This window comes from Oncorhynchus tshawytscha, linkage group LG12, assembly GCF_018296145.1.
Source record: "Oncorhynchus tshawytscha isolate Ot180627B linkage group LG12, Otsh_v2.0, whole genome shotgun sequence".
NCBI lineage: Eukaryota > Metazoa > Chordata > Actinopteri > Salmoniformes > Salmonidae > Oncorhynchus > Oncorhynchus tshawytscha.
In genome coordinates, this window is record NC_056440.1 from 57,437,312 (window position 1) to 57,453,404 (window position 16,093).

Here is a 16,093-nt window from a genome sequence, read left to right on the forward strand (position 1 = left end):
GCACACAGCACACACGTTGCAGTGAGTAGCCACACTACAAAGCACACAGCACACACGTTGCAGTGAGTGCCACACTAGCACACAGCACACACGTTGCAGTGAGTAGCTCGCGCTTCAACAAGCCACCATGTAGTCTACTTGCAAAACGAACAATAGTAAAGGGAGTGCCACTGGTACACCTTGAAGTGTTGCTAAGTGGCACCAGGGATAATTGGAAACACAATACAGGTGTACTGGTAACATTCCATGCCCTTTTTTGAAAAGTACAAACTAGACCAAAGACATAGCAGTTCACTCATGGTGTATTTCCGTGTCTCACTGGGCCATGGATCCGGCAGACCTGCTCTCACTTGGGGCCAAAGCCAGGCCCCCGGTACTTTTCCGCTGGCATTTACTTAACAATGGAGGAACTGTGAACTTTAACATCTTCTCACAAAGCAACTGTTTTGATGATGCAGAGGTTGTTGATTCTGCTCTTCAAAAGTCCTACCGTCAGCTCTAGCTATGGAAACACATTATCCCTAGTATAACATAATAGGGCTGGTATTGCCAGTGACCTCGACAATACGATATTATCACGAAACTTAAGTGACGATACGATATATATTGCGATTTGACACTATGATTCGATTGGGATTCGATGTTCCAAACATATTGCTCACCATATGTCTGCTGCAGATGGACGAGGGAGAGACTTGGGAAAACACGTTTTGATCAGTCATGGAGTGTTGACAACAAATTGTCTCCCTATTTAAAAAGAAGACGAAGAACGCGCTGTGAAGGACAAATACTAGAGTTTTGGTGCAGTCAACTAGCACAAAAATAATATTGCAATATTGTCAAAACGACACGATAAGACCATCTCCAAACATGTAACTGTACCAATTCAATTAACCCCCATCGCTACAACATAAGGGTGTGTGACTAGTGTAACTCTGGTGTTACAGTCGAAAGCGGCATCATGGATGCTTCTCCCCACAAAGTGTTTTGTCTTCAGGATGTGGTTCCGTTGATGACAAAGGAAGTGCTGTACGTGTGGTACTGCCTCTGTCTCTCTGGTCTGTTGGCGCGTTATCTGCAGCAGATCAGTTCAGTCGGCAGGCGCTAAGCAGAGCGGCTTCCGGTTGTATTGAGCAAACGTCAGGTCTGATTCCGGGCCCTTGGCTGAGGTAGACATTAAGCAGTCATGTCAAATCACCAGTGGAGTGAGGGAGGATGTCCGGATCCCAGGCCTGACACGAAGCCTCTCGCTCCTCTACCACTCACCTACTGCCAGACCAGGCAGCCAGGAGGTGGGTATGATACTCACACAGGGGCTCATGGGTAATTTATGAGCAAGGCACTGCAGGCTTTGACACATGAAAGCAGGAATTCAGGAGCCTGTTAGAGCTGAGGCTCACACTGGAGATGTTTGCTGATACCTGAGCTGACACAGCAGTTTGGGGTGTGTCTGATAGGATCACTCTTTCTACTAGGTGGAATCACATACATCTTCCCAAACTCCTGGATATATAACACCCTCCACACTGTGCTCTTCTCAATTTGCATCAACAACATAGCTCAGGCAGTAGGAAACTCTCTCATCCATTTATATGCAGATGATACAGTCTTATACACAGCTGGCCCCTCCCTGGATTTTGTGTTAAATGCTCTACAACAAAGTTTTCTTAGTGTCCAATGACCTTTCTCTGCCCTTAACCTTGTTCTGAACACCTCCAAAACAAAGATAATGTGGTTTGGTAAGAAGAATGCCCCTCTCCCCACCGGTGTGATTACTACCTCTGAGGGTTTAGAGCTTCAGGTAGTCACCTCATACAAGTACTTGGGAGTATGGCAAGACGGTACACTGTCCTTCTCTCAGCAAACATCAGAGCTGCAGGCTAAAGTTAAATCTAGACTTGGTTCTCTCTATTGTAATCGCCCCTCCTTCACCCCAGCTGCCAAACTAACCCTGATTCAGATGACCATCCTACCCATGCTAGATTATGGAGACATAATTTATAGATTGGCAGGTAAGGGTGCTCTCGAGTGGCTAGATTTTCTTTACCATTTGGCCAACAGATTTGCCACCAATGCTCCTTATAGGACACATCACTGCACTCTATACTCCTCTGTAAACTGGTCATCTCTGTATACCTGTTGCAAGACCCACTGGTTGATGCTTATTTATAAAAACCCTCTTAGGCCTCACTCCCCCCTATCTGAGATTCCTAATACAGCCCTCATCCTCCACATACAACACCCGTTCTGCCAGTCACATTCTGTTAAAGGTCCCCAAAGCACACACATCCCTGCGTCGCTACTCTTTTCAGTTCGCTGCAGCTGGCGACTGGAACGAGCTGCAAAAACACTCAAACTGGACAGTTTATCTCTTATCTCTTCATTCAAAGGCTCAATCATGAACACTCTTACTGACAGTTGTGGCTGCTTTGCGTGATGTATTGTTGTCTCTACCATCCATCTGACAGGTGTAGCATATCAAGAACCTGATAAAACAGCATGATCAATACACAGGTGCACCTTGTGCTGGGTCAATAAAAGGCCATTCTAAAATGTGCAGTTTTGTCACACAACATAATGCCACAGATGTCTGAAGTTTTGAGGGAGCATACAATTGGCATGCTGACTGCAGGAATGTCCACCAGAGATGTTGTCAGAGAATATAATGTTAATGTCTCTACAATAAGCCGCCTCCGACGTCATTTCAGAGAATTTGACAGTACGTCCAACCGGCCTCGCAACCGCAGACCACGTGTACGGTGTAATTTGGGTGAGCAGTTTGCTTATGTCAACGTTGTGAACAGAGTGCCCTATGGTGGAGGTGGGGTTATGGTATGGGAAGGTGTAAGTTATGGACAGCGAATACAATTACATTTTATCGATGGCAATTTGAATGCACAGAGAAACCTTGACGAGATCCTGAGGCCCTTTGTCGTGCCATTCATCCGCCGCCATCCCCTCATGTTTCAGCATGATAATGCACAGCCTCATGTCACAAGGATCTGTACACAATTCCTGGTTCTTCCATGACCTGCATACTCACCAGACATGTCACCCATTGAGCATGTTTGGGATGCCCTGGATCAACGTGTACGAGAGCGTGTTCCAGATCCCTTCACAGAGCTATTGAAGAGGAATGGGACAAGATTCTGGTTACACCAGATACTGACTGGTTTTGTGATCCACGACCCTAACTTATTTTTAAGGCATCTGTGACCAACAGATGCATATCTGTATTCCCAGCCATGTGAAATCCATAGATTAGGTCCTAATGAATATACATGTATTTCAATTGACTGATTTCCACATATGAGCAGTAACTCAGTAAAATCTTTGATATGGTTGCGTTTATACTTTTGTTCAGAATATATAAAACTACGGTTGTTGATGCATACGGTTGAATTTCAGATACATTTTAGTACATTTGAATGTCGCAGTAGTAGGACCTACAGCAGTAGGGCATTTATTCTGTCTGGTGCATTTGAGTGAGTGAGAAAGGAAGAGAACTGCTGGTTTTCTGTGAATATATTTTTTTGAATTTAAAGGGAAATACTCAGCCACAACAGAGTGATCAAATGAAGATACTATATCTGTACTTACACCTGTACTATAGTAAGAACATACCACACATACTAGCCAAGCCATGCCAGGCCCATATAACAGCTTCTGTGTGTGATAATATCTTATAATTTCACCCGTTGCCTGCATGTTACTAGTGGGTGGTAAGAAGTCATTCTCACACCCTGTGGTAGACAGACTGTTGGCTGGCTGGCTGGTTGATGGATGGGTTATAATGGATCCTATCGTCGCAGTGATGTTCCCTCCTTTCACATTCAGTGTTGAAAGGAGCCTACAGGGCTGAGATGCCACTGTTGCTCCCTGACTGTGACTTGGGATGGGACTGCTGTTTTCTGGGCAGTCTGTCATCCATGCAGCCATCTCCACAGCAACCCTCCCAAATCAATTTCGCATGAGACTGATTCAGCGGCTCAAGGTCATCCTGCAGCACAGCCATCAGAATCAGGCTGGAGTCTGGATGACACGACAGCTGCTGACCAGGCCAGGGTACACTGTGACTGCACAGAGCAACAGCTCCACAGGGACCAATACTAAGAACACACACTCTCCCACGCTCTCCCTCTCCCCCTCCTTCACACTCTCTTCCTCATCTCTCTCCCTCCCCATCTCTCTATCTCTTTCTCCCCCATATTTTCTCTCTCTCTCTCTCTCTCTCTCTCTCTCTCTCTAATATTTCTCTTGCTCACACACAAATTCAACCAAATAGGACCCACAGACAAATGAACAGTACACAAAAACAGAGCTATGAAGAAAGAGGAACAAACCCACGTGTACCCAGCTCTCTTATCGTCAGCTCCTTGATTCAATGTGACAAAGACAGCCAACCACAGTGTGCTTTATGTTTTACACAATACATGGTGTGACCCATTTCCTGCCTACTGTATGGTCTTGGCTGTTCATCTGGCTGTAAGACAAATCATCAGAGATCTGATTCTAAAACCCAGAGGCTGGTGTAAAAAGAGGGCAAGCAGTCCACAGAACAGCAAAAAACCCAATAGACATCAGTCTCTTCCACAACGGCCCTGTCACACCTTCAATCACTACGATATCCCAACCACAGGAGCCCGGTGGCACCTTAATTGAGTAGGATGGGTGGAAAGGAATGGCTGGAAGGGATGGCTGGAAAGGAATCAATGGAATGGTATTGAACACATTAAACACATGGTTTCCATGTGTTTGATAACGTCCTCCCCTCAGCAGCCTCCTGTGATCCCAACTGATATGCATGAATGAGATAGATAGCAGTGGCCCCTATTTTGCAAAGACACACAAACTATTTAGCTTATTCTATTGAGACAGTTCATTGAGATTACAAGTGATACAAAACAGTAACATCTGTATGTTGCAATAAATGAACTGTATCTGTCTCAGAGATGCAACCTAATACTGTATCTGGGCACAATGCCTTTTAGCAGACAGTGTTACTATCACAGCCTCCTTCACAGCATAACACCACCACAATATTATACATGAAGGGAAGTTGGATATGATTGGATGTGGGTCACAGAGCTGTGGAGGGGGAATGAATATCTGGGTCAAACTGGATCACAGAGGCTTAAGTCTCTGTGCATTTTGGCTCAACTATTAATACACCACAGAAGGGATGGCACAGATAATCATTATTTTACCAGTGTTCTTCCACATCCAATCGTACTCATTTACCAGGAGGTTTATGTTGCTGTTGTTGTGTATTTTGTGCATGCATGCGTGCATATGTGTGTGATGTCGCGGCATCACCATAGATTCACTATTCTAGATCCATTAACCCAATCCCATCATTCATCATCACTGCAACAGAATTAGAGTCAGAGGAATTAGGTTTTGCATATTTCACATTAAACACATGATGAATCCTAAAATAGATATTTTTGCTCATCTGCCTGGCAGCAGTTTGAAATGACTCAAAATCCCTACCCCATTTCTACTGGACCGGACACTTTTCAGAAGAGTGGTGTTTGAAAAGAGGAAAATCCCCCTTTACAGACGATACTTTTTTTGAGTACTGAGCAATGGAAACAGTAGAGCCCTGTAGATCTGCCAATGATTCACCAATCTAGATTCTAACGGTGTGGAACATAAAGCGTCTGACCATTCCCTTGAGGCTGCCATGGTGAAAACAAGAAATAGAAATGTGATTAGTTTATCTCCCGTTGAGGTGGAAGTGTGACAGTGCTCCTATCCCAGAAGTCCAGACACCATCAGTCTAAAGAGGATTAATGGGGTTAGGTATGAATGTGTCATTTCCTGTACTAATCTAGGGCCAAACCTGACTGGGACTGTCTGTCCCTCTTGCCACAGTAACATCACAGGACAGGCAGCATGAAACAACAGCTACAGGAAATAGCGGAAGAGCTAGGTCATATCATAAAATGGAAGACTTCAATTCAGAACAAATTGTTATCATTATAAGTGGGTTATCTAACAGTGGCAGGTACTGGCTCACCAAAATCCGTCAACCAGGGAAGAACTTGCAGAATGAAAGTTGATACCTTTTGATTCTATTAATTCAATAGAAGATTACGAGATCAAATCATTGACTGGCTGTGCCTCCCTACAGCGTGGCCTGGCTTTACAAGAACAAGGAGATATTGAAGAAGAAGAAAATGCACTGTGCTCTTGAGTTTGGTTAGCCTCTGACTTTATTTCCATTCATATTGTGGATCATTCAGCCTCTGTGGATTCAGGCAAAGGAAGCTGCTTCACTCAAAGCTGTTGTAGAAACTGTCAGGAAGATATGAAATGGTGAAAAGTGCATAAGTCTGTCAAAAGTGATGTCCGCTTCGCCATAATTGGCCTAGACTTTGAGGTGTCTGAGAGCACAGGCATCCTGTCCTTATCCAGGCTCTGCCAGAGGCTCCAGCCGGTGGGGAAACTTCATACGGAGATCCTTCTGAGGGGGATCCGTGGAAAGACAAATTAAGACAACCGAACCCCGAAAGGGAGTGAGTGAATAATTGAGCTACACTCATTCTGGATCAAACCAGTTTGGATCGCCTGTGGCGGCCAGCCAGCTACACTTCTACAGAGTTCCTCAGAGGACCAGGTTTAATGTGATGTCATGCTAGAGACAGAGAGGGCGGGGCGGGGGACAGGTTTTTGCTTATCATGATTATCCATGTGATTCAAGTGAGCTCTGAAGAACAGTTGATTACTCAAGGTACACAAAGCCCCATTGAAAGGCTTTCACAGAGTGAAATGCCAGTGCTCAAGGTCATACGACACTCAACATTGCATCAGTCCATTAGATTCGGCATGGCTTCTTGATTAGGACTACAGCATCATTTAAATGCACTGTTATTGAAGTCTGTGTGTAGAGTCAGCTTTTACCCACCGTCCTAAAACACCGTCAAGGACAGCAAGCAGCCCATGACTTCACGGCACTTTATCCCTCTAAGATAATTAGACACTTTGGGAGGAGGGGCGGCCATTTAAAGGAGAGCTCTCCCCATGTCATTTGACCCAGATTAGGGGAGTACCGGGGATAAACCTGCATGTGCGGGCCATGGCTGCTGCACCTCCCAAACAAACAGACAGCCAGGTGACGAGGCCCGGCATTATCCTAGACCTCTGAGGTTTAGTGGGTGAGGAGGGCCAATAGCAGGGCCCATTTCAGCGGGATTTGGCTGCTTTTGATCCCACTCTCACTGTCACGGCTGGCACACTGAGACCACGGGATGAGGCCACAGTGCAGCCTCTTAATCTGGTTAAAGCGTCTCCAATAACCCCTGCTTCTAGTTGATGTAATAACCCCTGCTCCCTCCTACTGTATCTGTGCTGACTTCTCAACTGGGGGGAGATGGATGTCCATACCTAACATACTGTACACTACAGGCCTTCATCTGAGACCCTGGGGAACTTAAATCATACAGGGTGACACAATACAAAGGGTAACTTATAAGCTGGGCCCTAGGGTACAGCTGGGTATAGGGAGAAGCATGCTTGCCACAGGGCACTACTGACCTTTGCGTATTGTATCCACAGCTGTGAACTGGGTATGGCATGTGTAAGCACATTTCCCGCTTTGAGAAATCCCATTGCTTTTGCAACGTGTGGAGGAACGGATGCTTGGGGTGTTAAGACCAGAACACAATAACCTGATGGTTCCTTCTGCCGACAGTGTTCTGGAGCCATTTTCCAGGCATCGTGTTCATAGACACATTCATCCTCATCATGTCTCATCATGCTTCGACCGAAACTTCTTACATATTGGAATGGAGTTGTAAAGCTAAGTTAATGGATCCATTTGCTGTAAATGGCGAACAGAGGGATCAATAGACTAAGGCATAGACAAAGTGATAGACTAAAGGAATATGTCTAAAGCAATTCATGTGAATGGAGGCACTCGTGAAGGACCAATTGTCTCCATCCTCCTCTTGTCTCAATCACTCCACCCCGTAGCAGTTTGCCATTGCAATTATTAGACGCTATTAAGAAAGCTTGGCCGCTAATTGCAAAGCTTTTCTTCCAAAAGGCACAGGGAGAATTCACCTGACATCTGCCACCACAATCTGGCCACCTGCAACGCTTTTAATAGTTTTTTTTCTACTGTGACAAGGGAACTGAAGCGGAACCATCTTGGCATTTTATCCCCAGCCTCCATATTCTAAAATCTCACATATCCTAATATGCATTTAGATGGTCATACTTGGACCAAGTGAAAATGCAACAAAAATGTGCAAATGCGCCAATTTCTGATGGATAAGCAAAGGATCATGGGTACCATTGTACTCGTAGATCATGTGCGCTGAACTGGAACAGACCGTTTAAATTCCGGTCCCATTTTTTACTGACAGGTTACTTTTTTCTGATGACATGATTTGCTGGGAGCAAACAATCATACACATTAAGATGCAAAAGGGTGCAATAGGATTGGCCCATTGATGAAAAGACAAAAAGGAAATACACTGAGTATACCAAATATTAGGAACCCCTCATTCTTGATACACATGTGAAACTGTTGAGCGTGAAAAACCCAGCAGCGTTGCAGTTCTTGACACAAACCGGTGCACCTGGCTCCTACTACCATAAACTGTTCAAGGGCACTTACATTTTGGGGTTTTTCCAATTCACCCTCTGAATGGCACACCACAATCCATGTCTCAACTGTGTTAATACTTCAAAATCCTTCTTTAACCCGTCTCCTCCCCTTCATCTACACTGATTGAAGTGGATTTAACAGGTGACATCAATAAGGGATCATAGCTTCCACTTGGATTCACCTGGTCAGTCTATGTCATGGAAAGAGCAGGTGTTCTTACTATGTTGTATACTCAGTGTACTGTACATCATTGAATACATTCTGACGTTCAGATGTTTAAGTGTTTAAGGAGAGAACAACTGAAGTGGCCATCTCCCTATAAAATATTAAGTCACCGAAATAGCTTTTGGAAAGACGACATGCCTCAACTTTTGTCTGTGAAAAGGCTTCATAATAGGTGTTGCTAAAATGTATATTTACACAGCGTTACATACTGTGGGCAAACCCATTGTAATTACAGTGTAGGTATGATATGAATGGTGTGATTGCACATTGACATTTGGGTGTTGTACGTTGACATTTACGTGCATTGGATTTCCAAACAAACTCAAACTGATTGTGTTAAAACCTTCCCTCGCCCATAGAATCATCATCCCAGTTCGCCACATCTCCAAATTTGTACAAGTTGCAAACAGGTATTCACACACAAACAAATGACAGCACACACAGACCGGATAACACAGATTACAAGATCTGGTGTTTTCCTGGTGTAGAGGAGCGCCGGTTGTTGTGGATGTTGAGGAACGGTACATTACACAGTGGTGATGGATGTGGTCTGGGGAGTGCATCCTGTCTAGGGAGTACAGCCTGTCTGTTCCTGTATGCCCCTACTCTGACAGACAGCCAACAGGGCGTAAGTAGGGCCACAGCAGGACCACTCCAGGGGATCCAGAGCCACCGTCACAGTCCCTAGGTCTGCGTTGGCAGCGGTGAGGAGAAGGTCAAATCAGGAGAGGGGCATGATGACAAAGTGGCAGCATTAGTCAGCCACTTGCTGCTCTTTACATTATTTATTTACCCACTCAGCAGATGCCCTGATCCACCGGGAGGTGGATAGATTTACATATCATCCACTTCTACAGCTGGATATTTAGACAAACAATTTGGGCTAAGTGTCCTTCTCAAGGATAGAGCCCCGATGTCCCATCTGTAGCCTTTACCCTTCAGCGAGCTGTCCTTCACTGAAGCCCCGTTCTCAATCAGAACGATGAAACCAAACACCAACGTAATACAGTGTCGCTGCCACACTAGTATGGGGTGACGATATTTCTTGGAAGTGAATTACTATGACAAAGAATAAACAAGACCAAAGTGAAGAGGATAGTGCTGTATCCATGAAAACCACTCTACTATTTGATTTGACATGGGAGCACAGAGCCAGTGCCTCCATTTGAGAGCTGAAGCAGATATCTGCACTGTGACTAATGGAAGGTTAACAGGAGATTCAGGACGCTGGCGGTTATCTATTCACTGCAAACAGTGCAAATAGTACACTTGGGCATACAGTATGAAGCAGGTAATATCTGAACGAATACATTATTACTTTAATGAACGTATATTTTATCAAGATGAGAGGATTCATCCATTGAATGTATTTAAATGTAAAAGTATATCAAATTGTAATATTAACATCTGTATTATATTACAGGTCCTCAAAAGGAAAGGCATTAAGAAATAAAGATCGCTTAGATAATATCTGCTATCATGGCATTCAGATTACAAGGACATTTTTAACATTTTTAACAAATTCATTTCTCGAAGACATTCTCAGTGATCTGTTTGTGGAAAGTGAAGTTCTACGCCTAACACTGAGGTAGTGAAATAGTAGCAACACACTTGGCCAGCCACATGTTGAAGGGTGATCCCCCCCCCAACAAAACATAAAAGAATGTCTTCAGCTACAGTGTCAACATAAAGGACTGTGCTGGGCATAGTGGCATGTCCATAGAGGAACCTAAAAAGATCCTACCTTTCCATTCTCTTTATCTATTTGTTTTACTCTTCTCATTTTTTTTTACAGCTTGGCCGAGAGCGGGGAGTCCATCCACCGAAAGTCATTCCACAGCCTAGGGGGCTGGTGACATTTCAGGTGAGAGAGGGATGAGCTGTGAATTATAGATTAGAGGGAGAGCTGGTATTGGTGAGTTTTACTTTGAGAGGAGCTATGATTGGCAGAGTAGCCAGCAAGAGTGTATAGGTTTAGCCACCCTTCATCACTGGGAAAACTCCCATTACAGCTTAAGATTTATTGATACCAACACAACAGTCTGTGTGCGGTCTAAACATGCTAAATACTTTGAAAAGAGTTGAAACATTTCCTCTCATCTTGACATTACTTTATTCAGATTTCAATGGTTATGCATGTAGAATACGGATGCCATAAAATCCCACAAGAGTCAGGGTACAAATGTCCTCCCTGATCCCAGCCCTCCCCAACAGTCAGTCAGGAGATAGATATTGTGGCTGGTAGAGGAGCCCTCTGTGGCTCGTTATAGAGCTCTTCTAAAGAGTGCCAGGGACCACATGACGCACCGCGGTTTCACTGACTGACTGCGGCCGTTTGTGGGCACAATTTTCTCTCTCTGCAAACAGTTTAGTGAAAGGTCAGGCTGCATTAGTGGCCGAGGGGACAAGCTGTTCACTGGAAAGGTACTTATAAAGGACCGAGGCTACCTAGCAGCCAATAGATCATATATCAGAGATGGAGGTGTTATATAAAAGGCAAAATGGCACAGTCTTTCCCTGAGGCACATTTTTAACACAATAAGGCAACACGTGGTCACTACTGACGTACAAACCATGTTTGTGTCAATGAGGAAGAAAAAAAGACCCTGATTAAAAATCAACCAGGCAGGGAGGTAACTGTTTTTTTCCACCGACAGTTTGTGCCTCCAAGCCATGTATTACGACTGGATGACAACCCGCGTTTGCAATATCAATTTATTCCCCCATTTATTTTTAAGCAGGAACATTTTTTTGGTGTCATTTTGACAGCCTGGCATGTCTATTCCCATAACGCTGTACGTACAGTGATATAATGAAGTTATGTCAATCAACACTACTATCACTAACGGCTACCACTTTGGCAAGTCACCATAGATTTAAGACACCTTAGGTCGTTATTTAAGTGGTTCAGTTCTCTGCGGATTGGCTCTGGGGTCTGCATTCCTGTCAGGTAAATTGATGAGCTGAAGAGTGCCAGAGGAAGCTTACAACTACACTATTTAATCAACTAAAGACAGAAAGAGATGTTCTCAATCACATCCCAGACATATGTTTCCATGGTTATTATTGTTTCTCTAAAAAGAAGAGCTACATGTTCTTAGTCATTATACATATATTACAAACTGGGTGGTTCGAGCCCTGAATGCTGATTGGCCACGGGTACGACAAAACATGTATTTTTACTGTTCTAATTATGTTGGTAACCAGTTTATAATAGCAATAAGGTGCCTCAGGGGTTTGTGGTACATGGCCAATATACAACGGCTAGGGCTCTTCTTCGGCATGACGCGATGCGGAGTGCCTGGATCCAGCCCTTAGCCGTGGTATACTGGCCATATACCACACCCCCTCAGGCCGTATTGCTTAAATATTGTGTGGATAAACAGTCTAGTATACACCATGACAAAAACAATTAAGTCAATTAACATAAAAATGTGCAGTAAACATGCAAGGATGTGTCCCTTACCTGAGCAGATTAATTTCATCAACATGTACTCCCTTCCACAGTCCTTCTTATAGTAACATTTCAGCCGGTTAATGAGGCAGGTGCCGAACTTGAGCTTCTCTCTTCTGCACAGAAGGGCGATGTCCTCATCTGCAAGGGCAGGCAGAAGGGAGGGAGATTGAGAGGGGGGAGAAGGAGACAGAGAGAGAGAGAGAGAGAGAGAGAGAGAGAGAGAGAGAGAGAGAGAGAGAGAGAGAGAGAGAGAGAGAGAGAGAGAGAGAGGGAGGAGAGTGATGTGAGTGACAGGCTCCCTGTTGTTTATAAAGCCTGAGGCACATGCATGTGTGTACTTGTGAAGATTTGTGTGTGGTGTGCAGCCAAGGGGCCACCCACGCTGCCCTGTGTTCATTAGTCTTTCCGGTACATGACCACAGGGTCTGAGTGTTCCGATCAATCCCAGGACCCCTCTACATACAATATTAAAGGGATACTTTGGGATTTTGGCAATGAATCTATCTACTTCCCCAGAGTCAGATGAACTCGTGGATACAATTTCTATTGCTCTGCGTGCAGTTAGCGCAATTGCTAACTAGAATTAGTGCAATGACTGGAAGTCTATGGGCATCTAGCAGATACCCACAGACGTCCAGTCATTGCGCTAATGCCAGTTAGCACTGCCTCATGAAACGACCTCTAACTTTCTTCATTCTAGAGACAGAGGCATAAAAAATGATCTCCACAAGTTCAAGCACTGTATTATACGTGGGTCACTACTTTGAGCGCTGTGTGCACGTGTGTTTTCATATTCAAATGAGGTGAGTCACATACGAAGACGTTTACTCGGTGCACACGGTATGAGGGACGACTGCACTGCCTGCCATCACAAAGCCCCTGTCATTGTGAATTAGGTTTCAAGTCCTGTTTTAAAAGAGGAGTATCTAATGTCATGCTAACCAAAGGTGCATAGTGCTCTTACATAACGTTGCGTCTTCCAGGCAGCTGCTAAAATCTCTTAGGTTCTAGTTCACGGACCACGACTCCTGTATTATACATTAGACACACCATACATTCATATACCCACATCCATGTATGATATAACCCGTGCATTCCCTTGTATAAGAAGCCAGGGTTAAGTACAGTACTGAGCATTGGAACATCATGTAAAAACACAGAGAAAACTCACAGGCTTTGGAGTAGTTCCTGGCAACTTCAATGGCGTTTGAGGTGCCAGAGACAAGGGGGACGTGCAGTGCTAGAGCTGAAGAGGTACAGGGCAGGAGTGAAACAGAGAGAGAGAGAGAGAGGAGGCATTCATCTAATTTTGTAGTCGTGTCAACTTTGTTTTACGGTGACTGAGGTGTTATTCCCTCTTGGCTGACTCTGACATCACATCATGCCTCTTTGGCATTTCTGCCCAGGCCCAACGAGGCTAATGCAGAGATTGGACCTGGCTTGGCTTGGTATTTCAGGTCCATGGCAGACTGTGGGACTGAGCCAGACAGTAATAACATCTGTATATTGGCTTTGGTCAACAGGCTGCCACGACCATTACCGTCTGAGGCAAGACTACAGCAGAGCTGACTACAGATCAGATATTCAGGCAGTCACGCCAGTTGTCTCACAACATCAAAGCACAAGTTGCATGGTGATGTGGCCGTATTATTGACAAGCTAAAATGTGAAGATCAAGATAAGACTTTATACCCCCCCCAGAAAAATCGATAGTTCTTTATTCATTCATTTTGCTCGGTGAGCTCCGTCTTTTTTTGTATTTATCAAAAGGCAGAAATTGAGTTGATTAGTTGGTGTTACCAACAGTTTCTGGATACCCAGATCAATATGTAGAAAAAGAGCCCAAAAAGGAGGATGGGAATGAGGACAATCAATGAAATTGTAATAACTTATCATGAACATTATGTAACATAGTCAGTGGGTTGGCATCTTCCTCTACAGCTACTAATAGAGCACTAGGATGGGTACTTGGATTTATATGAAACCAGATGGGCCTCTAAACTGGCTGTCTTGCTGTACAGTAACATGGACATTTCAAATGCATCTAGTCCCTTTAAATGTCTCTATGTACTATGCCATATAGATTCTGGGGATGTTTGGAAGATAAATGCAATGCTCTCTAGCTACATTCTACATACTCCTCAGGGGTATGTGCATAGCACTTGGTGCCTGTATACACTATACTCATCAATCTTGGGCTAGCCCTATGTGACAGCCCAATTTGGCCTATTTTGGGTCAGTCATCAATTTATGGCCTTCCTTGGACAAAAACCAAACTCATAACGTAATAATGAGAAAATATTAATGACTTCAATTATTTTTTTTGAAACATTCTATGAAATCCCAAGCATGGTGCATGGATGCCATGATCTCAATGGTGAAAACATCTTTAAAGGTGTACCCACAACACAACATAACTAAAAAAAAAGCTCGACTGCTCAACGTGGAATAGTCAACGCAGATCACAGGGCTATAACCCAAAATTCAACAGTTTATCGGACAAGAGGAAAGAGTGATGTAGTACGTACCCACCAACCGGTATAAAAATATCCCCATGTGATGCAGGTGTTTTCTTGTCCTTCGATTTCGGATAGCCTACCTACCCAAATGCCAGCAGAAATATTACTAGTTTAATTCGAAGAAAACATCGTGGTTAAAAGGGGTTACGATATCTTACGGTGCCACGTTATATCTGGTGCGAAAACCACCAGAACACCTTCCCTGGTCCAAATTCCAACTCAAACACGCGCGCTGTCGACCCGAGACATGGCCCACCTGGCCAAAATAGCAAGTATATCACTCATTAAACTTCCGTTAGCACAGTAGATACTAGATAATACTAGAGTTTTTCTAATATCCCTGGTGTAACCATCGAGCATGTAAACCAAATGCCTTCAAAAGCCGTCAAAATAAAACACTGCAGCAAGAAGCATCTTCTATGTCCCACCATGGCTGCGAACGTGGTAGGTCGTTTGCAGCGCTCAGTTATTCAACACACAGTATTATAATGGCATATTTAATTTAGATGACAAGCGGCCAGCGGCAGTCATGTGCCAACACTGTAGTTTGTTTACAAATGACATAAGGGCAGATGGATGGTTACCATATCGCAGACAAACGGGGAAATACAATATGAACGTCCCAGGATGTAAGAGTACCAAAATGGTCTGTTTTAATGTTACAGTATTTGTAAAAAAAAATAAATAATAATCTACCCGTTTTCGCAAGCAGACGAAGGCTATTATGGTGTAAACTGTCTTCTGACATCCACACATTTCGACTGTTATCCACTTTATTCACTGTTTATTAATGTTTTACTACATAGGGGGATACTGAATAAGAGGAGATTGGAGTCAAACACCATTTCAGTTGAATCAAATTGGAAAATTCCAATTCAAGAATTTTCATTGACTATAATGGACATTTTTTCATTTTTACGTTAAGTAATAACTTGCGAAAAGACACTAGGCATACACTGAGTATACAAAACATCAAGAGCACCTGCTCTTTCCATGACATAGACTGACAAAGTGAACCCAAGTGAATGCTATGATCCCTTATTGATGTCACTTATTAAATCCACTTCAATCAGTGTAGATGAAAGGGAGGAGACAGATTAAAGAAGGATTTTTGAGACAACTGAGACATGGATTGTGTATGTGTGCCATTCAGAGGGTGAATGGACAAGACAGAAAAATATTAGGAATGTGTTCCATTTTTTAATGAATTACAATTCATGAAGTTGATGTGGGGTATTACAAATATTCCATGCTAAGTGTGTTGGCCACCCCTACT

The 16,093-nt window shown here is 43.8% G+C and overlaps 1 protein-coding gene across 2 annotated transcripts in view; it reads right to left on the reverse strand.

The window, feature by feature from the left end:
• Positions 1-15,337, reverse strand: part of LOC112263533 (protein BEAN1-like) — a 51,596-nt gene extending 36,259 nt beyond the window's left edge. Inside the window, exons 1-3 of one of the 2 annotated variants that reach the window (XM_024439927.2) lie at positions 14,827-15,337; positions 13,471-13,545; positions 12,309-12,437 (exon numbers count right to left, since the gene is read on the reverse strand). In XM_024439927.2, the coding sequence (XP_024295695.1) occupies positions 12,309-12,437; positions 13,471-13,545; positions 14,827-14,854 (232 nt within the window). In that variant the 5' untranslated portion in view covers positions 14,855-15,337. Of the gene's footprint in view, positions 1-12,308; positions 12,438-13,470; positions 13,546-14,826 lie in introns of those variants that run through there. The other variant, XM_024439928.2, reaches the window with a different exon arrangement.
• Between the last annotated feature and the right edge of the window lie 756 nt (positions 15,338-16,093).